Genomic DNA, 17,234 nt, shown 5'->3' with positions numbered 1-17,234 from the left:
TGCCGGTCAGATCTCCTCTCTGGCACCCCGAAACCCACCGATCCCCCCGGCTAAAACGCCCAACACTGCGCCCAGCATGACTTGTGAGTAGCCGACTCTTCGTTTTCTCTAAAATGTACAGAAAATATTCTAAAATGCTGCGTTGGATCTGTTAAACACGCACTTAGACTGATAAGTTAAGTTGGACTTTTGTTATCTACATAATAATCATGCTGGTAAATGACATTTTCTTCAGTTTTGTACAACCTTAACATATGTTTATCTATAAATATTTTTATGTATATACCCATTCATAATGGAAATATAGAAGATGTCAGTGCTAGCAGGAAACCAGATATATAAGAAACAAGTGACAAGAGAGTGAGTGCGAGTCAGAGTGTGTGTCTGGAAGGAACAACCTTGTTGCTGCAGGGTTTTTCAAAGTTGTTGCAAACGGAGAATGAAAGAACCGAAATAAATAAAATAAAATCTAACACAATAACATGTAATAACATTTAGTGAAAATTAAATTAAATTAAATTAAATTAAATTAAATTAAATTAAATTAAATTAAATTAAATTAAATTAAATTAAATTAAATTAAATTACATTTTGCACGTAAACTTTAAAAGGCAACCGCGTTTATCGCACTTATCTTTATCTTATGACAGTATAGTATATTTGAATTGACAGCAGCGCGGAGACAAATCAACATGAACCAGGGAACAGTTGGAGAAACTCTGTGAAACATTAACAGAGACCCCGCGGTTTACGCGCCATGTGTTGATATTTGTAATAATCAGTGTATTACCACGTTATTACTGTATTATTCCTACCTTCAGTGGGTTTCTCAGTAACCGTTCGGCGACACAAAATGACAGTCAACGTGCACGTTTTGGATTATCTTTATTGGCGACTATTTGACACCCATCCAGAAGAAGAGCTGACTTATCTGCCGGGAGCAGAAGCCCGTTGGAGTGTCGACACGGTAGATACGGAGCCGTCTGGTCAATATTTACAAATCCGCGCCTCTTTAGCTCGATAAGGAGCTGGGATTAGTGGAGAAAAATCCGATTTATTTAAAAAAAAATCACAAATGAAAGCTAAAAATCAAATTGAAAAAAAAAAGTGGAAAAAATGGGGTCAAACACAAGCTGGAGGTTTGGTGTGTTTGTGAACCCAGTCATCCCCCCCCCCCCCACGACCCAACCGCGCACACACACACATACATGCTCACACACACACACACACACACACACACACACACACACACTCCTGGCTTGGTTCCGCGCTCCCCTGACCCGGATCAGTGGGGTAGAATCACGTCGGTGCCGTGTCGAAACACTAACGTGTTTTTTTTTTCCTCATCCGAAATAAATATAATTGAAAAAAAAAAGTTACAGGAAAAAAAAATATGATAAAGTTTCCGTTGTGGTGATCATTTTCTTATTTTCGCGCGTGGAAAGAGTTCCCGTCCACGGCCCTCCGAGCTTCTCCCGTCCACGCTGCTCCACGGCACGTCCTCGGGAAACTTTTAGCGCTCAAGTTGCGGCCGGAGGAGACAAAGGGGGCTGGTGTGGGAGTGGGGATGGCGCGTCCACGTCCGCCCAGCATGATTAATAGACGTGTTGCTTTTTTTTTTTTTTCTTCCACGCCCGCCCGCGCGGCATGGCGTGGACAAGCACCGAGAAGAAGAAGAAGCAGAAGAAACCCAGCGCTTTTTTGGCAACACTTGGGTTCCCAGTGGCCAGATTACGCGCCCCCTCCCGTGGTGGCGCTGTTTAAATGGCAAATTGTTTATTTAATGGCGGACTTGTCCTGACACACACACACACACACACTCCTTCCAATTCCCCTTACGCAGAAACCCAGCCATTTCCACCGTCCGACAGTTGAAGTGTGTGTGCGCGTACGTTTGCGTGAGTGATCACCGCGCCGCCGTTAACTGGCGGGGGAACCCACCCACCCCTTTTTTTTAACGCACACTGAGAATTATCGCACAGCGGCGCAAAGCGCACTCCGGCCATCACGGTTTATGGCACTTGAACCCCCCCCCCCCACTCACACACCACCACCACCCCACCCCCCACTCTCACGCGTGGAAACCCATCCTCCCTCTCTCTCTCCCTCTTCCCTGATCTGCTTTCTCTGCCTCCGTTAATGATTCACTGGCTCAAATAAAAAAAAAAGAGAGAGAGGAGGGGGGGTGGGTGGGTGGGTGGGTGTGGGAGGGGGGGTATAAGTTGACGTTGCGTCACGTGAGTGGGACGCAGCGGTTCCGCGCGGAGTTATGGCAGTGGGAAGCAAACCGGAGCCCCGGTCTCGCCATATGATGCTGATTAGATGCGGGTTAACCCCACTTTCCACGAAGGGAGCTCTGTAGAGAAGGAGGGGGCGCGGGTGGGGGGGTGCAAAAAAAAAAAAAAAAAAAACCCACGGTATGCGTGTGTGTGCGTGTGGATCCATTACACCGCTGTCACGGACGGATATGTTTTTCCACGCGGACGCAGTCACAGCCCGCGCTCCGGGAGGATGGATTTTATTTTGAGGTATTTCCGCCGATTGTTCATTACCGTCGTGAGTTATTGCCGCGGGAGGCAGGGGTCAGTAAGAGGGTGGGAGGGAGTGTGTGTGTGTGTGAGAGTGTGTGTGTGAGTATGTGTGAGAAAACGCTTTACTTTGCCACCCGATATCGTAAATAAAACACACACGTGGATAAATCCAAGGAATTTACGCACAGGAGGCCGTTTCCTTCTTTTAAAAGCAGCCACACACACATCCTAATTATTATTATTATTATTAGGATTTTTTTATTATGAGTGAGGTGTGTGTGCGTGCAAATGTCTGCTCACACACATTTTCACGACACCGAGTTTTTTATATGTGTCGTGAGGCGACCCCACGGAGCAAAAGCGCACGGCCGCGGAAACCACACAGTTTTTTATATTAATATGATTATTATTAATATTTCCCGTGGATTATTTTGATACAGGGGATTTTAGAATATAATAAAATAATAATAATAATATAAAAAAGCGTGGTAGTGGGTTGTGGGGGTTAGCTGAAGGGGGGGGTCGCCGGGGAAACGAGGATATAATGGAAGACGGAGCGCGCATCTAGGAGCGCGGCGCGGCCGCGCCGAGGTCACGGCGCTCCCCGGCGTGATTTATGGGCGCGGGGACTTGGGGGAAGACGGTGTGCCAGAGCTAATGACTATTCGATCCGTGCGTGTCTGTGTGCGTGTGTGTCTGTGTGTGCGGGACGCTTACCATGGAAGCAAGGGGAAACAACAAAACCGCGTTATTTGCATATTTCCAGCGTTATTACTCGCGGTGAATAATAATAATAATTGATATTATTGTATATATCTATATATATATATATATATATATATAGAGAGAGAGATATGTGTGTGTGTCTGAGTGTGTGTATTTAGGCTACATTTATAAAAAGAAACACATAATACGGCGCCGTTGTTGTCCCATAATTCCGCCGACAGAAAATAGGTCACCTTAACAAGATGAAAATAAAAAAAAATCGCTTTCACAATCCTATAAAAAAAATAAAATCCTCAATGGGGATTTTATTCAAATAGATGAATAAAAACACAAATGCGAGATTTATATTCAATTTTAAAAAGCCGGATTCGGCTCGGATTGGCGTGCGTGTGTGTGTGTGTGTGGAAGTGAAACATATGTATATACACAGCCGTGCTTGAGCTACAACAACAAAAAGGCCTACAAGTGTGTTATTACAGTATAATAGCGCAAAAAAATACCCACGAAACGCGTGGATTGCGTGGCGTGTGAGAAGGTGAACCTTATTTGTAACCCCCACTCCCACTCGTTACAGAAACCCAGCTAAGTAAATTCAGGCCCCGTCCCACGGACACCCCGAAGCGCCTCCGGTGAGTGGATACATCTTTATTGATTTGTGTTATGAATGCTCCACGGCGATGTCCTCATTCAATTTTTATGATAAGCGACCTCCTTCGCACCCACTCCCACTCCCACTCGCGAAGATAGCAAGGTTTACCCGTGACTTGCGCTTTTTTTTTTTTTTTTTTTTTTTTTTCCCAGTAATACCTTGTTCTGTACGGCGTGATTTGTCCTGCGCGTGAAAACTGTCCAGGCTGAGTGGGAACGCGAGTGGGAGTGGGAGTGGGGAGTGGGGGGTCCCGGCCTTTTCTTCTTCTCTCATCCTTATTTCTCAGAAGAAAGAGAGAAGGCGCATCAGCGTTTTTTTTTTCTTTCTCTCAGAACACAAAGAAGTAAATAATTATACAATGTATGTGTGTGTGTGTGTGAGTGTGTGTGTGTGAGAATGGGGGTGCGACGTGGGTGGGGGGGCGAAACGCCGAGTTGGCTAAAAAAATCCACACACGGACATTTTTTGTTTTGTTGTTTTGCCCCCCCCCCCCACACACACACAAACTCCCACGTCTTCTACATTATTTTGTTTCATTTTTTTTCGAAAAGTGCATGTGGATACACGTGTGTGTGTGTGTGTGTTCCCGGAGGCCGCCGGGTCGGACACGCGCTTTGAGGACATAAATCTGTCCCTCCTCTTCTTCTTCCTCTTCCTCTCCTTCATTCTGTCTCTGCAAAAAAAAAAAAAAAAGAGGGATTTCCCCTCTTTCCTATTTCCTCTCCTTGCCACCTTGTTTTGCAACCTTTCCTCCTCGTCACTCTATCCATTCATTTGAAGGGGAGATAGTGTTTAAAAGAAAAAAAAAAAAAAAGAAAAAAGTTGCGGGTTAATGATCGACCCCCGCATGTTGCGTGGCCTTTTTTAACAAAAAAAAAAAAAAAAAAAAAAAGAAAGAAAGAAAGGAAGCGCTTGCTCAGCTGCGGCAGACTGAAAATAAGGCTTCCATTATTTGCATTTTTTGCGGGGGAAGGAGGGAGGGAAGGAGGGAAGGAGGGAGGGGGGGGGGTCTCCGGTGCTTCCAATATTATCATTTGTTTATTTTTTATTTTTATTTCCGCGTGATCGATTCTCCCCTCAACGCCCGCCCGTCCCGCGTTTAAAAAAAAAAAAAAAAAAAGAAGAAGAAAGGGTTCCACTCCAGGCTCTTCCCTCTTTTCTTTTTTCTATTTTTCCTCCCTCTCTCTCTCCCTCCCTCTCTCTCTCTCTCTCTCTCTCTCTCTCTCTCTCTCTCTCACTCTCTGTTGTTGTCGCTAATGCCTGTGCGGTGTGAGACAGGGACGCACTCCCCCGCAGCAACCGCTCCACACCGCACACCCCCACTCACACACACACACACACACACACACACACACACACACACATACACACCCACAAAAAAAACTTTTCACCCCCTCCACCTCCACCTCCACCTCCTTCCTCCTCCTATCCTCTGGATTACCGCGCTGATCGATTCCACTGAATGAGAGAATCCCGCACGGTGCTCCGCATCGGTCGTCGCCGGTTCAGGTAAGCGGGGCCGAGGAGGACCCCCCCCCCCCTCCACCCTCCGCCCTCCCCCTCCTCCGCTCTCCCGGTCGGTTTGTTGCGCGGTGATTTATCACCGTACGACTTAGATCTCGGTTCAGGAAGAGTTCACACACTCGCACACACACTCGAACAGACACACACACACATACACACTCGCAAAGCACGCAGAGCGCGGAGCTGCTGTCTTTTGTCTGCTTCCTACTGTCGTCTCTTTCCGTTGCGATACACCGCGATATGAGTCAGTAGATATTGTGTGTGTCGCGTTTTTGTTGTGTTTTTTGTTGTTTCTTTCTTTTTTTTTTTTTTTTTTGTTTTGTTACGACCGGCGGACAAAACCGTTCCTTTCCGGTAACCGATTCCGGGGTTCCGTTCGCCGTTCCTGCAACCCTTGTTGGCTCCATCGATCTCCTTTTATTTTATTTTATTTTATTTTATTTTATTTTATTTTATTTTATTTTATTTTATTTTATTTTGTGTGACCCCCCGCGAAAAAATAACATGCGAAAACGCTTTACGGGCCACTGGCGTTCAGAGAGTAACTATTACGGGCCCAATATTATAATAATAACAATAATAATAACGATATGAATAATAATAGCTCTAATAGTGTTTATAAGTTAATACTGTATCGAGCGGTTTAAATGTGAATTTTGGATTGCCAAATATGCAATTATTGGATTTTATCAGGCTTTATCGCGGTGCTTCGGACGGCGGATGGTCAGTTAAATAAGAATACTATCCAACTAAAGTTACTATTGTGTCTCCAACTACCGATAATTCACATTTCTTATTATTATATTTATTATTATTATTGTTGTTATTGTTATTACTGGTTATATTTGTATTGCCCCAGATGACATACACTCTATAATGGAGTGTTATATGCGACTAGTATGGCTAATAACCAGTCGCAAGTCGGTTTTTGGTACACTACACACACACATACACACACATACACACACCGAGTGGTCGTGGACGCCCGCCCGGTTTTTCCGGTTTTTCCCTCCACCGGCAAAAGAAAAGAAAGGGGAAGGGAGAATGCGGTTGTTTATGTTTTTTAGGCAGGTGGTCGGGGAGGTTGTAATAAAAGTGTAATAGCAATATTCGGTCATAACGCCACTATTACGCAGTTATTACGCGACTCCGGCGGCTCATCGTACTTATTTTCACGCTTTAACGGGCTCAGACGGGTGTTGTGGGCATGTGTATGTATATATGTGTGTGTGTGTGTGTGTGTGTGTGTGCATGGGGGGGGGGGGTTAACCCCGATATGACGAATGCCTTTGAGCCAGCATTTTTGTCTGAATGTTGTTTTGTCACAGATGGTAATACAAGGTTAGCCCCCCCCTGCCCCTCCACCCTAGAAGCCAGAAGGTAAACGGTAATAGTCCGCAGAAGTGTGGACCCTCCCCTCCCCCCCAGCCGCCCTCCGGTGTCAGGCCCGCATTGAAAAGTAAGATGGATCGCCACCATTTCTTCTCCTCACGGTTGCTTCTTGTAACCCCAGGTTCACCCGAGGAGGCCATTGGCGGAGAGGCGTCACGTGACCACGGCGGTGGTTGGTCGGGTGGGTGGCGGCGTTGGTGGTGGGGGGGCGCCAATGTGCTTCTACGCGGGTGTCAGGACCCCGTCACTTTCCGGAATAAATATTGGGAAACGGCGAGATGCAAAAGGCGACCTACTACGACAGCTCGGCGATTTACGGCGGCTACCCGTATCACGGCGCCAACGGCTTCGGTTATGACACCGATCACGTCCAATATCCCCGCTCCTCTCATGTGGAAAGTGAGTACCATCGACCCGCCTGCTCCCTGCAGTCTCCTGACGGCTCCATGGCACTACGGAAGCCGGCGGGGGAGGTGGCGGCGGACGACGCGCAGTCCACCGTGCACCCGGAAAGCGCTCAACCCCCCCCTCCGCCGCAATCCCCCGGTCACGGCGACGGGTCCCAGCAGCCCGGCCCCAAGAGCGGCTCCCCGCCGAGCGGCGGCGTGCGCGGCAAGCACATCTTCCCCTGGATGAAGGAGACGCGGCAGAACGCCAAGCAGAAACCGGCAGGTACACTGTCAACACACGCGCACGCACATGCACATATTTCACCTGGAAGGAGGTGCAGGAACCACACGCAGGTTGGCGGTGAGGTAAAAATGAAGGGGTGTCAAACCACAACAGGATAACGCTCCCCCTGTGAAGGCCCGAATTCGCCGGGCTCATGTTCGGGTCTCTTCCTGTGCCTGTCACATGGGTGTAAATTTTACAAGACTATTTTTTTTTTTTTGGAGGGTCTGGGGTTGGAGGGGGTACAACACCCCCCAAAAAAAAAAAAAAAAAAAAAAAAAAAAATCATCACCCCGCTCCAATGATCACCCTCTTACAAGTCATGTGACTTTTTACCTAGATGTTAGCCATTTGGCACCCCCCCCCCCAGGTTGCCCTCCAGCTGACCCCCCAACCCCCAGCACCCCCTCTCCCCTTCTGGCTGGTTTCCCGGGGAGACAACAAACAAACAAACACACACACACACACACACACACACACACACATAGTGCAGTTGTTTGAGTTCCCCCCCTCCCCTCCCCCTCCTGGTTGTCAGGGCCTCTGCCGTCTCCAGGAGAACCCAACGGGCAGGTTATGTCACGCCACATACCTTGTCAGGTTTGTCTTTTGGGGTAGGTGGTGGGGGTGGGGCAAACTTTCCACGTGCAACCCCCCCCCCCACCACCACCACCACCACCACCACCTGGCCGCCCCTCTCGTGTTTTTTTTTTTTTTTTTTTTTTTTTTTGCACGGCGAGGTCAAAGATCACCTGCAGATTCCGAACCGGCTTCCCTCTGAAAAAAAAACAAAAAAAAACAAAAAAAAACAGCGCAGCCCGCACAATGCCGGGATGTCCACGGATTGTCGATGGCCCCGCCGTCCGAGATGCCCCGGGATAACCCCGATGCGCGGCGTTTTCGCGCACGTGGAAGGGCCGTGATGTTTGGCTAGGTCAGGATGAAGAGGTGGAGGCGGGAGGGGTTATCGGCTGCTTTCACTCTCCCGTCTCCGTACCTCTGCTGTGATGAGTTACTGATTGACCCCCCCCCCCCCCCTCCCCTCTCCTCCGACAGTGGAGAGTTGCCCCGGCGATAAGAGCCCCCCGGGGTCGTCGGTGTCGGCGGCGTCGAAGAGGGCACGGACAGCCTACACCAGCGCGCAGCTGGTGGAGCTGGAGAAGGAGTTCCACTTCAACCGCTACCTGTGCAGGCCGCGGCGCGTGGAGATGGCCAACCTGCTCAACCTCACCGAGAGGCAGATCAAGATCTGGTTCCAGAACCGCAGGATGAAATACAAGAAGGATCAGAAAGGGGTGGGGATGATGCCCTCGCCCGGGGGCCAGTCCCCTCGGAGCCCGGCGGGGGCAGCAGGAGGAGGAGGAGGAGGAGGTGGAGGTGGAGGCTACCTCAGCTCTATGCATTCTCTCGTAAACAGCGTCCCTTACGAGTCCCAGTCGCCCACGTCTTACGGCAAGGCGCACCAGAACGCCTATGGCATGGCGCCGTCTTACCCCGCAGCCCTGGGCAACAACTGCCCCAATCCGCAGAAGAGATACCCCGGAGGCGACGCGGCCGCGCCCGATTACGACGCGCACCCCCTCCAGGGCGCGTACGGGACGCCGATGCAGAGCAGCCCCGCGTACGTCGGCGGCGGCGGCGGTTACGCGGAACCCGCGGCCGCTTCCGGGGCTTCGGTGTTCGGCCTGACCCACCTGCCGCATCACCCCCATCCGCATCCGCATCCGCCGCCCGCCAACATGGACTACAACGGTGCCATCGCCATGGGCAACGGCCCGCACCACGCCGGGTGCGATCCCGCGCCCACGCCCACGTACACGGACCTCACGCCGCACTACTCTCAGGGAAGAATCCAGGAAGCGCCCAAACTGACGCATCTGTAGCGGCGGCGCACCGCGCGTCCTCCGCGGGATCGCTCCGCCACATTGTCTCCTCCGCCTCCACACGCACTGCTTTCTTTTGTTTTGTTTTTTTCCTTTTTTTTTTTTTTTGGGTCTTTTTTCGCGCCCCGCGCCTCCTCCTCCTCCTTCTTCCACCTCTTCTTCTTTTTTTTGTGTTTATGTCCTCCTATAGTTTTCGATGTGTGAAGTAGCGTAGGGTAAATAATCACCACTTGCTCGAATTTCTCTCTATTTGCTCGAGTCATTGTGTCGCAGGGGCGTTCATAGGCTGTGGGTGGGAGGGGGGGGGGTATATGAATAGACCTATTTAATCTATTTTTTAAAACTTGATTTTCTAAAAAAAAAAAAAAAATCAAACAGGGTATTATGAACATGTTATTCGTTTTTTTTCTCCTTTCTTTCAATGTGAATTTATTGATATTTTTTATGATGCCGATGTTGATGATTATTAATATTATTATTATTATTTATCCACATTTTGAAGAATTGTGTTTTGCATTTTGTTGCACTTGTGACAGGGTCCTTTCCGGAGTTGCTGGGGGTGGGGGTGTCACAACCAGGGTCCGCAAACACGCAGCCTGCCTCTATTGGACTTTATAATGTTATTTATTTCGCTCGATGTTCAAGAAATAGTCCGTGAGTATTATTTGACCAAACCCTAACCCCACGAAAAACCTTCCCCGCCTCTTGCCATGTCCGTGCGGGTTGGGTGGTGTGTGGGTGGACCCCCCCCCCCCCCCCCCCGCTCCACCTTTTTTTATATTTCACGTAAAAAAAAAAAAAAAACGAAAAGCAGAACACACCATCTCTCCACTGCAGGCTGTGTGTTTCCATTTCTCTTCTCTCAAGACGTGCGTGTGCGTGTGTTTGTGTGTGTGTGTGTTTGTGTGTGTGTATGTGAGCCCCCCTCAACCTCTGTAAAATCAATCACACATGCAATAAGAAGGACACGCGTTTTCGGTTTGTTTTTCTTTTTTCCCTTTTTTATTGAAGATAAAAAAAAGAAACAGGCATCATCTTCATTTATTTCCCCTCTGGATGTCACACATTCCATGCTGCTCCATTTCGAAGAAAGAAATAAAATAAGATTTGAAAAAAGGAAATAGAATCTAAACACAACGTTCCGTTTTAATTAAAAGGCGTTTGGAGAGGACATAATAAGAATACAAATAAAGATAATAAAAGTAATAATAATAAGACGTTTTTTTTCTGTTGCAATATACACAATGAGCAATTCGTCATTTACACACAAAAACAAAGATAGTTGAAATAAAAGTAAAAACAAACCATACAAGGCAGCTAGATCCATATATCCAGCAGTCACAACTCGCTTAGTACTGAAAGAAATAAAAATAACAACAATAATAATAACAATAACAATAATAATAATAATAATAATAATAATAATAATAATAATAATAATAATAATAATAATAATAATAATAAATAGCTTCCCTTACCCTCAGTCGGACGTGGCTTCGGATGGTGGTTGTATGAGTGGGTGGAGGGTTATCTCGGGTGGTCTCCTCTCATCTGCGTGGGCGCATCCCATTATTGTACTACTTATAGTCATAATAATAAAATGTCACATGTGAAGTTCCTGAAAAAAGGAAAAGACAAGAAGTGAAATGAGAAATTGCTGGATTATACCCCCTTCTAGCCGTTATTATTCTTCTTATTACTATTAGTAGTAGTTATGTATTATCATTAGTATTATTCGTGCTTCCCCTTACGCATTTAAGCTGCGTGAAGGAGAAGGTCCTCGTTTTTTTTCTATTCAAACCTTTATTTACAAATCCCACGCGTGCAACACACACGCACTAAACAAAAAACAAAACAAAACACAGGTTTGTGTATTTTTTAAAGGGCTCTTGTGTTTTTTCTCTTTCTCTCATCACGACGCCATGTCCGATTTCCCATGTAACCGCTTTGTTCCACTGCAGACTATTTATTCTATTATTATTATTATTATTATTATTATCATCATTATTATTATTATTATTTGATTGATATAAGAGGGCACGGGCATCAGCGGCCCTGACATATGGCGAGCAGGGGAACCCGACAACAATTGAACTGCGGCGTGTCGGAGCCAAAGGCTGATCTAGTGTGTATTTCTGCATCCAGCACACACACACACACACACACACACACACACACACACACCGGCGAGACACTGATCCGACCCATATGCGACTGTAGCAAGTAAATATCGTTGCAATGAACGAGGATATTTGTGTTTCTTTCATTCCGCGTCCATCCGTGGGAAAGAGGTGCTAAATCAATCGTGCTGCACAGTGTGTGTGTGTGTGTGTGTGTATGTGTGTGTGTGTGTGTGTGTGTGTGTGTGTGTGTGTGTGTGTGTGTGTGTGTGTGTGTGAGGGGAGGGGGGGTATTGAATACCACCACCCACTCCTTTCCCTTCGCACACAAAGCTTGTGCGTAATTTCGAAACAGCAAAAAAAGGAGATTTAGAGAAAGATAATAAAGGAAAATAAAATCAAATCCACCATTTTTTTTTATCTCTCCACAAGGTTGTGTTTCTGGAGAGATAAAGCCAGGTGGTGGAGAAGGAGGAGGAGGAGGAGGAGGAGGAAAGGGGGGGGGGGTCGCTTCTTCTACTCACCGCATTTCACCGCCTCCCGGGTCGGCGGATGGCCGCTGTCCGCCGCGGATTCTTATTTATCTTCGGGGAAGGAAGAAAAAAAAAGAACAAGAAAGAAAGAAAAAGGGGAGAGAGAAGAGAGAGAGAGAGAGGTTGTGGTGGTGGTGGTGGTGGTGGTTGGTGGGTGGTGGGGTGGTGGGGGTGGGGGTCCCTCCAGCGACAGCTCGGCCACATCTGGGAGCCGAGAAGGTTCCTCTCCGAGCTTCCTGGCGCTACGTTTGATCCGGCGGAGAGTTAGAAGCCCTTAAATGTGCGCTGAGGGCACCGAGCTGTCAGAGCCTTCGGCGGCCTAAGATTGATCGCGCACAGCCTTCCAGGACTCTTTGTTTGGTGTATAAGCAACAAACTGAGAGAGAGAGAGGGAGACAGAGAGGGGGAAAGAGAGAGAGAGCGAGAGAGAGAGAGAGAGGGAGAGGGCCCAGTGCTTGTCCTCTTCCTTCTATTCCAGCCATTTTAAATGAAAAAAAAAAAAAACACAACACGTGTTTCTGCTGGACGAAAAACAGCATTTTACAATGTATAAATATTGAAAATAACATTTCCGTGAGTGTAATAAGGTTACAAATGCTGAAATCCCCCCCACCGCCCTCGCTTATTGGACCTGGATGGTGATTTTGGTCCGATATTGGGCTCATAGGGACTCCCAATGTGTGTGTGGTATTTGTTTGTGATCGAAAGGCGTGCTTATGTGCACGCGTGTGTGTGTTTGCGTTTGTACGACCTGGTTTTAAAAAAAAAATCACAATCAAATAAGTGTGCGTGTGGACGCGGAAAGGCGCGCCACTCTTCCAAATCCCCATAGCTATCATGCTAATGCTGCTAATGCTCCACACGACGGCACTCAAAGTGTCATAAATGTCACTATCAACTTTATGGGGTGTGTGCACGCACAGTGCGTGTGAACGTACACGCAAGTGTAGTAGTAGTAGTAGTAGAAGTAGTAGTAGTAGTACTCACTTGGAGTACCACAGTTTCTGAAGTGATTGAATACACATGATAGGGAAGGAGGAGGGGGTGTTTAAAGGGCTCAAAGTTAGTGTTTTTTTGGTGTGTGTGTGTGAGAGGGGGGTACTTGCGTGCGTGTGCGCGCGCGCGGGAGGGGGTACAACCACGAACAATACGAGAGAGAGAGAGAGAGAGAGAGAGAGAGAGAGAGAGGGAGAGAGAGAGGGGAGAGCCACCAGGCTGGGCTCCTTCCCCTGTACCAGTGAGCGTCAGCCATTCTTTAGAAAAAAAAAAAAAGAAACACACACACACACACACACACACACACACACATTTTCTCTGCTGTGAGGGACTGGACTGGAAGGGCGAGAGGAGGATTAAACCGAGCGGGCAAAGATGTAAATAAAACAGTCGAGCGAAGGGGTTTAAACGGCGAGAGAGGGTGTTTTTTTTTTATTTTTTATTTTTTTTTTAATTTCCTTTCCCCCCCAGGAGGATCTCCCGGGCAGACAACGATTCCTTTTATATATATATATATATATTATATATAATATATATATATATATATATATATATATAAAAAACTACAAAATGTCATCGTGGCGGAGAAGGGGAACCAAACGCGATTCACTCCGACTCCCATAGTTTTTTGTTTTTTTTCATCCTGGAATAGAGAGTGGAGGGCAGGAGGAAGGGGTGGGGGTCCCCCCAGAGGAAAAGCAAAAAAAAAAAAAAAAAAAAAAAAAAAAAAGGAAATATATATATATTAAAAAAAAATCCTCGTCCTGGTGCGTTCAGGGAGCCGAAGAGCGCGGAAAGTTTATCCGCGGCCCCCTCCCCTCCTCCAACCCCTCCGAGGCTCGCAGGGAGCGGAGATGAATTACGAATTCGAGCGAGAGAGCGGTTTTATCAATAGCCGGCCGTCGCTCGCCGAGTGCCTGACGTCTCTCCCCCCCGTCGCCGATTCATTTCAAAGTTCATCAATCAAGATCTCGACGCGTTCACGCCCGACACTCCTTCCTCCTCCCTTTGAGCAGACGATCCCCAGCCTGAATCCGGGCAGCCACCCGCGGCACGGCCGCCCCCGCCACGGCCCGGACGGCCGCGGCCCGCCGCCCGCCGCCTCCCTGCCGCCGGAGTACCCGTGGATGCGGGAGAAGAAAGCTTCCAAGCGGAACCACCTGCCGACCTCCACCGCCACCGCCGATGGACCCGTCTGCTTCTCGCCTAAAGGTGGGTGACGCTTTAATTTCATAAAAAAAAATAGCAAAAAATATAAGAATTGGAGATTAAATAAAAACGCGCGTTTTAGGTGCTTGGATGTATTTTAAAAAAAAAAAAGTTAGTGGGGTGATTTATCGCCTGGAGTGTGCGGAGGGGGGGTTGATATGTGACAGTAATGAAGAGTGATGGAGTGCCGTTGCTGTGGAGCAGCTGGAGCATTCATTAGTAACCCCTCCACCTCCATCCATCCATCCATCTACCATCCGATTTATTTGTATTTATTTATTTTTTTTGCGCCACACGCCCCAAAAAACAAACAAAAAAAAAAAACGATGCGAAAAACAGCGCCATTTTTTTCCCCCCCCATTATTTTTTTATTTTTTTACTGTCGTGCTCGTAAGCGGCCATTTTGCGACAACGGTTCTCCGCGTTACGTAACCGTTCTTAACCCCCCCAACTCCTTTCCCCCTCTTCTTCCTCCAACCCCGCAGCAGGCTCGCCGGAGATCTCGGACGGCGCCGGGGCCGGCGTTGGCGGAGGCGGCGGCGGCGGAGGCGGAGGCTCCCGCCGGCTGAGGACGGCGTACACCAACACCCAGCTGCTGGAGCTGGAGAAGGAGTTCCACTTCAACAAGTACCTCTGCAGGCCCAGGAGGGTGGAGATCGCGGCCCTGCTGGACCTGACGGAGCGGCAGGTGAAGGTCTGGTTCCAGAACCGACGCATGAAGCACAAACGCCAGACGCAGAGCAAGGAGAACCACGACGCGAAGGGAACCCGCGGCGGGGACGGGATCCACAGCGAGGAGGAGGAAGAGGAAGAAGAGGAGGAGGAGGAGGACGTGGAGGAGGGGGTGCTGGAGAACGAGGGGCCCCTTTACGGGCGAAGCGGGGCCCTGCTGGAGAGGGATACCTGCTCCTTTCACAACAACGCCGCGCCGGCGCTCCACAATGGCGCGTCCGTGGGTTTCGCTGCCGCGCCGCTGAGCAGCAATGACAAACATCTGAAACATCTCGCCGACCCCGCACCCACTGTCACGGCCTGCGCGTCCACAATGGGCCCCGGCGCGGCATCTGGCCCGGACAATGGCGCCAGTCCGCCGAGCCTGGATGTTTCTATGCACGACTTTCAGCCTTTCTCCTCGCCCAGCCTCTCGGAATCCCTGGACAGCCCCGTGGACGGCTTCTACTTCTTCTCGGAGTCGCTGACCACCATCGACCTGCAGCATCTCAACTATTGACTTGGTGGTGGTACGCAAAAAACAAAACAAAAAAAAAAAAAAAAAAACAAAGAAAAAGAAAAAAAAAAAAAAAAGGCCCCCCTCCCCACCCGGGGGCCGCGGCGGTATGGTGTTTGTATATCCACCCATTTTACTCTGTTCATATGTGACGATAAAATCCAAGGTAAGGGGGGGACAGTTAAAAAAAAAGTAGATCTACTTAATTACCTTGTAATTACAATAAGAAATTGAAATTCTGAGGCGTGTGTGTGTGTGTGTGTGTTGGAGAGAGGGAGTGAAAGAGAGAATAATAACACGATAATAGACCTCTGGAACCTGGTGGTTGTTTTTTTTTTTTTTTTTAATTTTTATTTTTGTATAGCACTCCAATGTCTTGGATATTTTTTCTTAGAATACAATTAACTTGTTTAAAATATGTGGACGTCTTGGTGTTTGGAGTTTATTTTGAATTTGATAAATTTCACAGCCCGGATCGCGAATGTGCAAACAAAACGCGTGAATTATAAAACACGCGTGTGTGTGTGTGTGTGATGAGTGTGTGTCGGATCTTTATATATATTCTCATCGGGAGGTGGATCTGAAATACACACTCACAATGGGAAACTTTCGCGTTGGACCCCCCCCCCCACACACACTCAAGATAAGTTGTTAAAATAATAGCGCATTAATTACAAGGCTATAAACTAATCAGCTACTAAATTCACCGTATTTGTTTTATTTTATTTGTTGTGTTATTGCAACAGGCGGGTTTATATATATATTTAAATGTTTTAGTGCTCGTTGCGTGTGCGTTTCACCCTACGGCAGCTCGTAAATCACTCCACGGCGTGAATGGCGACGGGCATCGGGAAGGCCAATTCTGTGTGTGTGTGTGTGTGCGTGTTACGTTCACAAATACGTATTTTCCCTCCATTTGGGAAGCTGGAAAAGTGTGTGTGTGTGTATGTGTGTGAGGGAAGGGGGGGCGGCTCTGCGTGCGTTCGGCAATAATTCACTTTTATAGCTTGTTTAAATACACGGCTGCGGCTCGGCGAGCAGCGGGTCACGGGGGGATGTGGGGTGGGGATGGGGGGGGTTCCGTGGACTCGTGGATTAAATAAAGATGGAGAATCTCCCTTATAAATCACGATTATTAAAAAAAAAAGAGTTTGGAAGGGGTTGGATTTTACGCGCCATTTAAAAGCCAATCTGGATATTATGGAGGCTTCTGGTTATTGTAGTTTATTTAACGCAGCCCACGGACATACGAAGTGTATGTTCGTGCGTGTGTGCGTAGGGGGGGGGCATTCCCAGTGACACGCGTGGGGTTCTTATTAAAAGGCTTATCGAACAACCTGTAAGTGTTAAGCAACAATCGAACTGAACATTAGCCCACCGGGCGTGTGTGTGCGTGGAGAGGGGGGTGGGAGCGTGCTTTTTTTCCCCCCGCGCACACAAAAAGGGAGGTGGTGGGGGTGTGTGGGAGCAGGTCGGAGGAGGATCTCCGTCCGTGGGGTGGGGGTGGATCAACCCACTCGGGTGGGTGTCGGAGTTTGGGTTTTTTTTTTTTGGTGGGAAATTTTGCGCACTATTTGACCCACCCACTCACAGACACACGCAAACACACACAAAACCCTGCGGATTCAGCGCATGCGCGTTGCGGAGCCTTTTTTTTCCCAATCAATACAAATCAATGGATAATTCAACGGGTTGTATCTGAACTGGAGTGCGGCTGGGGAAACTGCGACCCCCCCAAAGTGTGAGAAAGTGTAACACCAAATTCGACCTACAG

At 48.1% G+C, this 17,234-nt stretch overlaps 2 protein-coding genes across 6 annotated transcripts; both read left to right on the top strand.

Moving 5' to 3' along the window:
- Positions 1 to 40: 40 nt before the first annotated feature.
- hoxa3a (homeobox A3a) lies at positions 41 to 11,617 on the top strand. Of its 4 annotated transcripts, none has more exons than XM_086171757.1 (4): positions 41 to 83; positions 3,832 to 3,886; positions 6,944 to 7,494; positions 8,548 to 11,617. In XM_086171757.1, the coding sequence occupies exons 3-4, from the start codon at positions 7,101 to 7,103 to the stop codon at positions 9,372 to 9,374; spliced, it is 1,221 nt and encodes a 406-aa protein (XP_086027883.1). In that variant the 5' UTR covers positions 41 to 83; positions 3,832 to 3,886; positions 6,944 to 7,100; the 3' UTR covers positions 9,375 to 11,617. The 4 variants fall into 4 exon arrangements, with proteins under 4 accessions (XP_086027883.1, XP_086027882.1, XP_086027881.1 ...); XM_086171756.1 differs by lacking the exon at positions 41 to 83 and adding an exon at positions 2,218 to 2,528; XM_086171755.1 differs by lacking the exons at positions 41 to 83; positions 3,832 to 3,886 and adding an exon at positions 4,020 to 5,415.
- Positions 11,618 to 12,226: 609 nt separating this feature from the next.
- Positions 12,227 to 15,878, top strand: hoxa2b (homeobox A2b). 2 transcript variants are annotated; one of them, XM_086171760.1, is made up of 2 exons: positions 12,227 to 14,235; positions 14,721 to 15,878. In XM_086171760.1, the coding sequence occupies exons 1-2, from the start codon at positions 13,878 to 13,880 to the stop codon at positions 15,461 to 15,463; spliced, it is 1,101 nt and encodes a 366-aa protein (XP_086027886.1). In that variant the 5' UTR covers positions 12,227 to 13,877; the 3' UTR covers positions 15,464 to 15,878. The 2 variants fall into 2 exon arrangements, with proteins under 2 accessions (XP_086027886.1, XP_086027885.1); XM_086171759.1 differs by having other exon boundaries at positions 14,718 to 15,878.
- The last annotated feature ends 1,356 nt before the right edge of the window (positions 15,879 to 17,234 follow it).

The sequence above is a fragment of the Fistularia commersonii genome, chromosome 24, assembly GCF_037954325.1.
Source record: "Fistularia commersonii isolate RoL2024-O1a breed Wild chromosome 24, RoL_Fcom_v1.0, whole genome shotgun sequence".
NCBI lineage: Eukaryota > Metazoa > Chordata > Actinopteri > Syngnathiformes > Fistulariidae > Fistularia > Fistularia commersonii.
The sequence above is the reverse complement of the archived record's forward strand: the minus strand, read 5'-3'. Positions and strand labels throughout refer to the sequence as shown.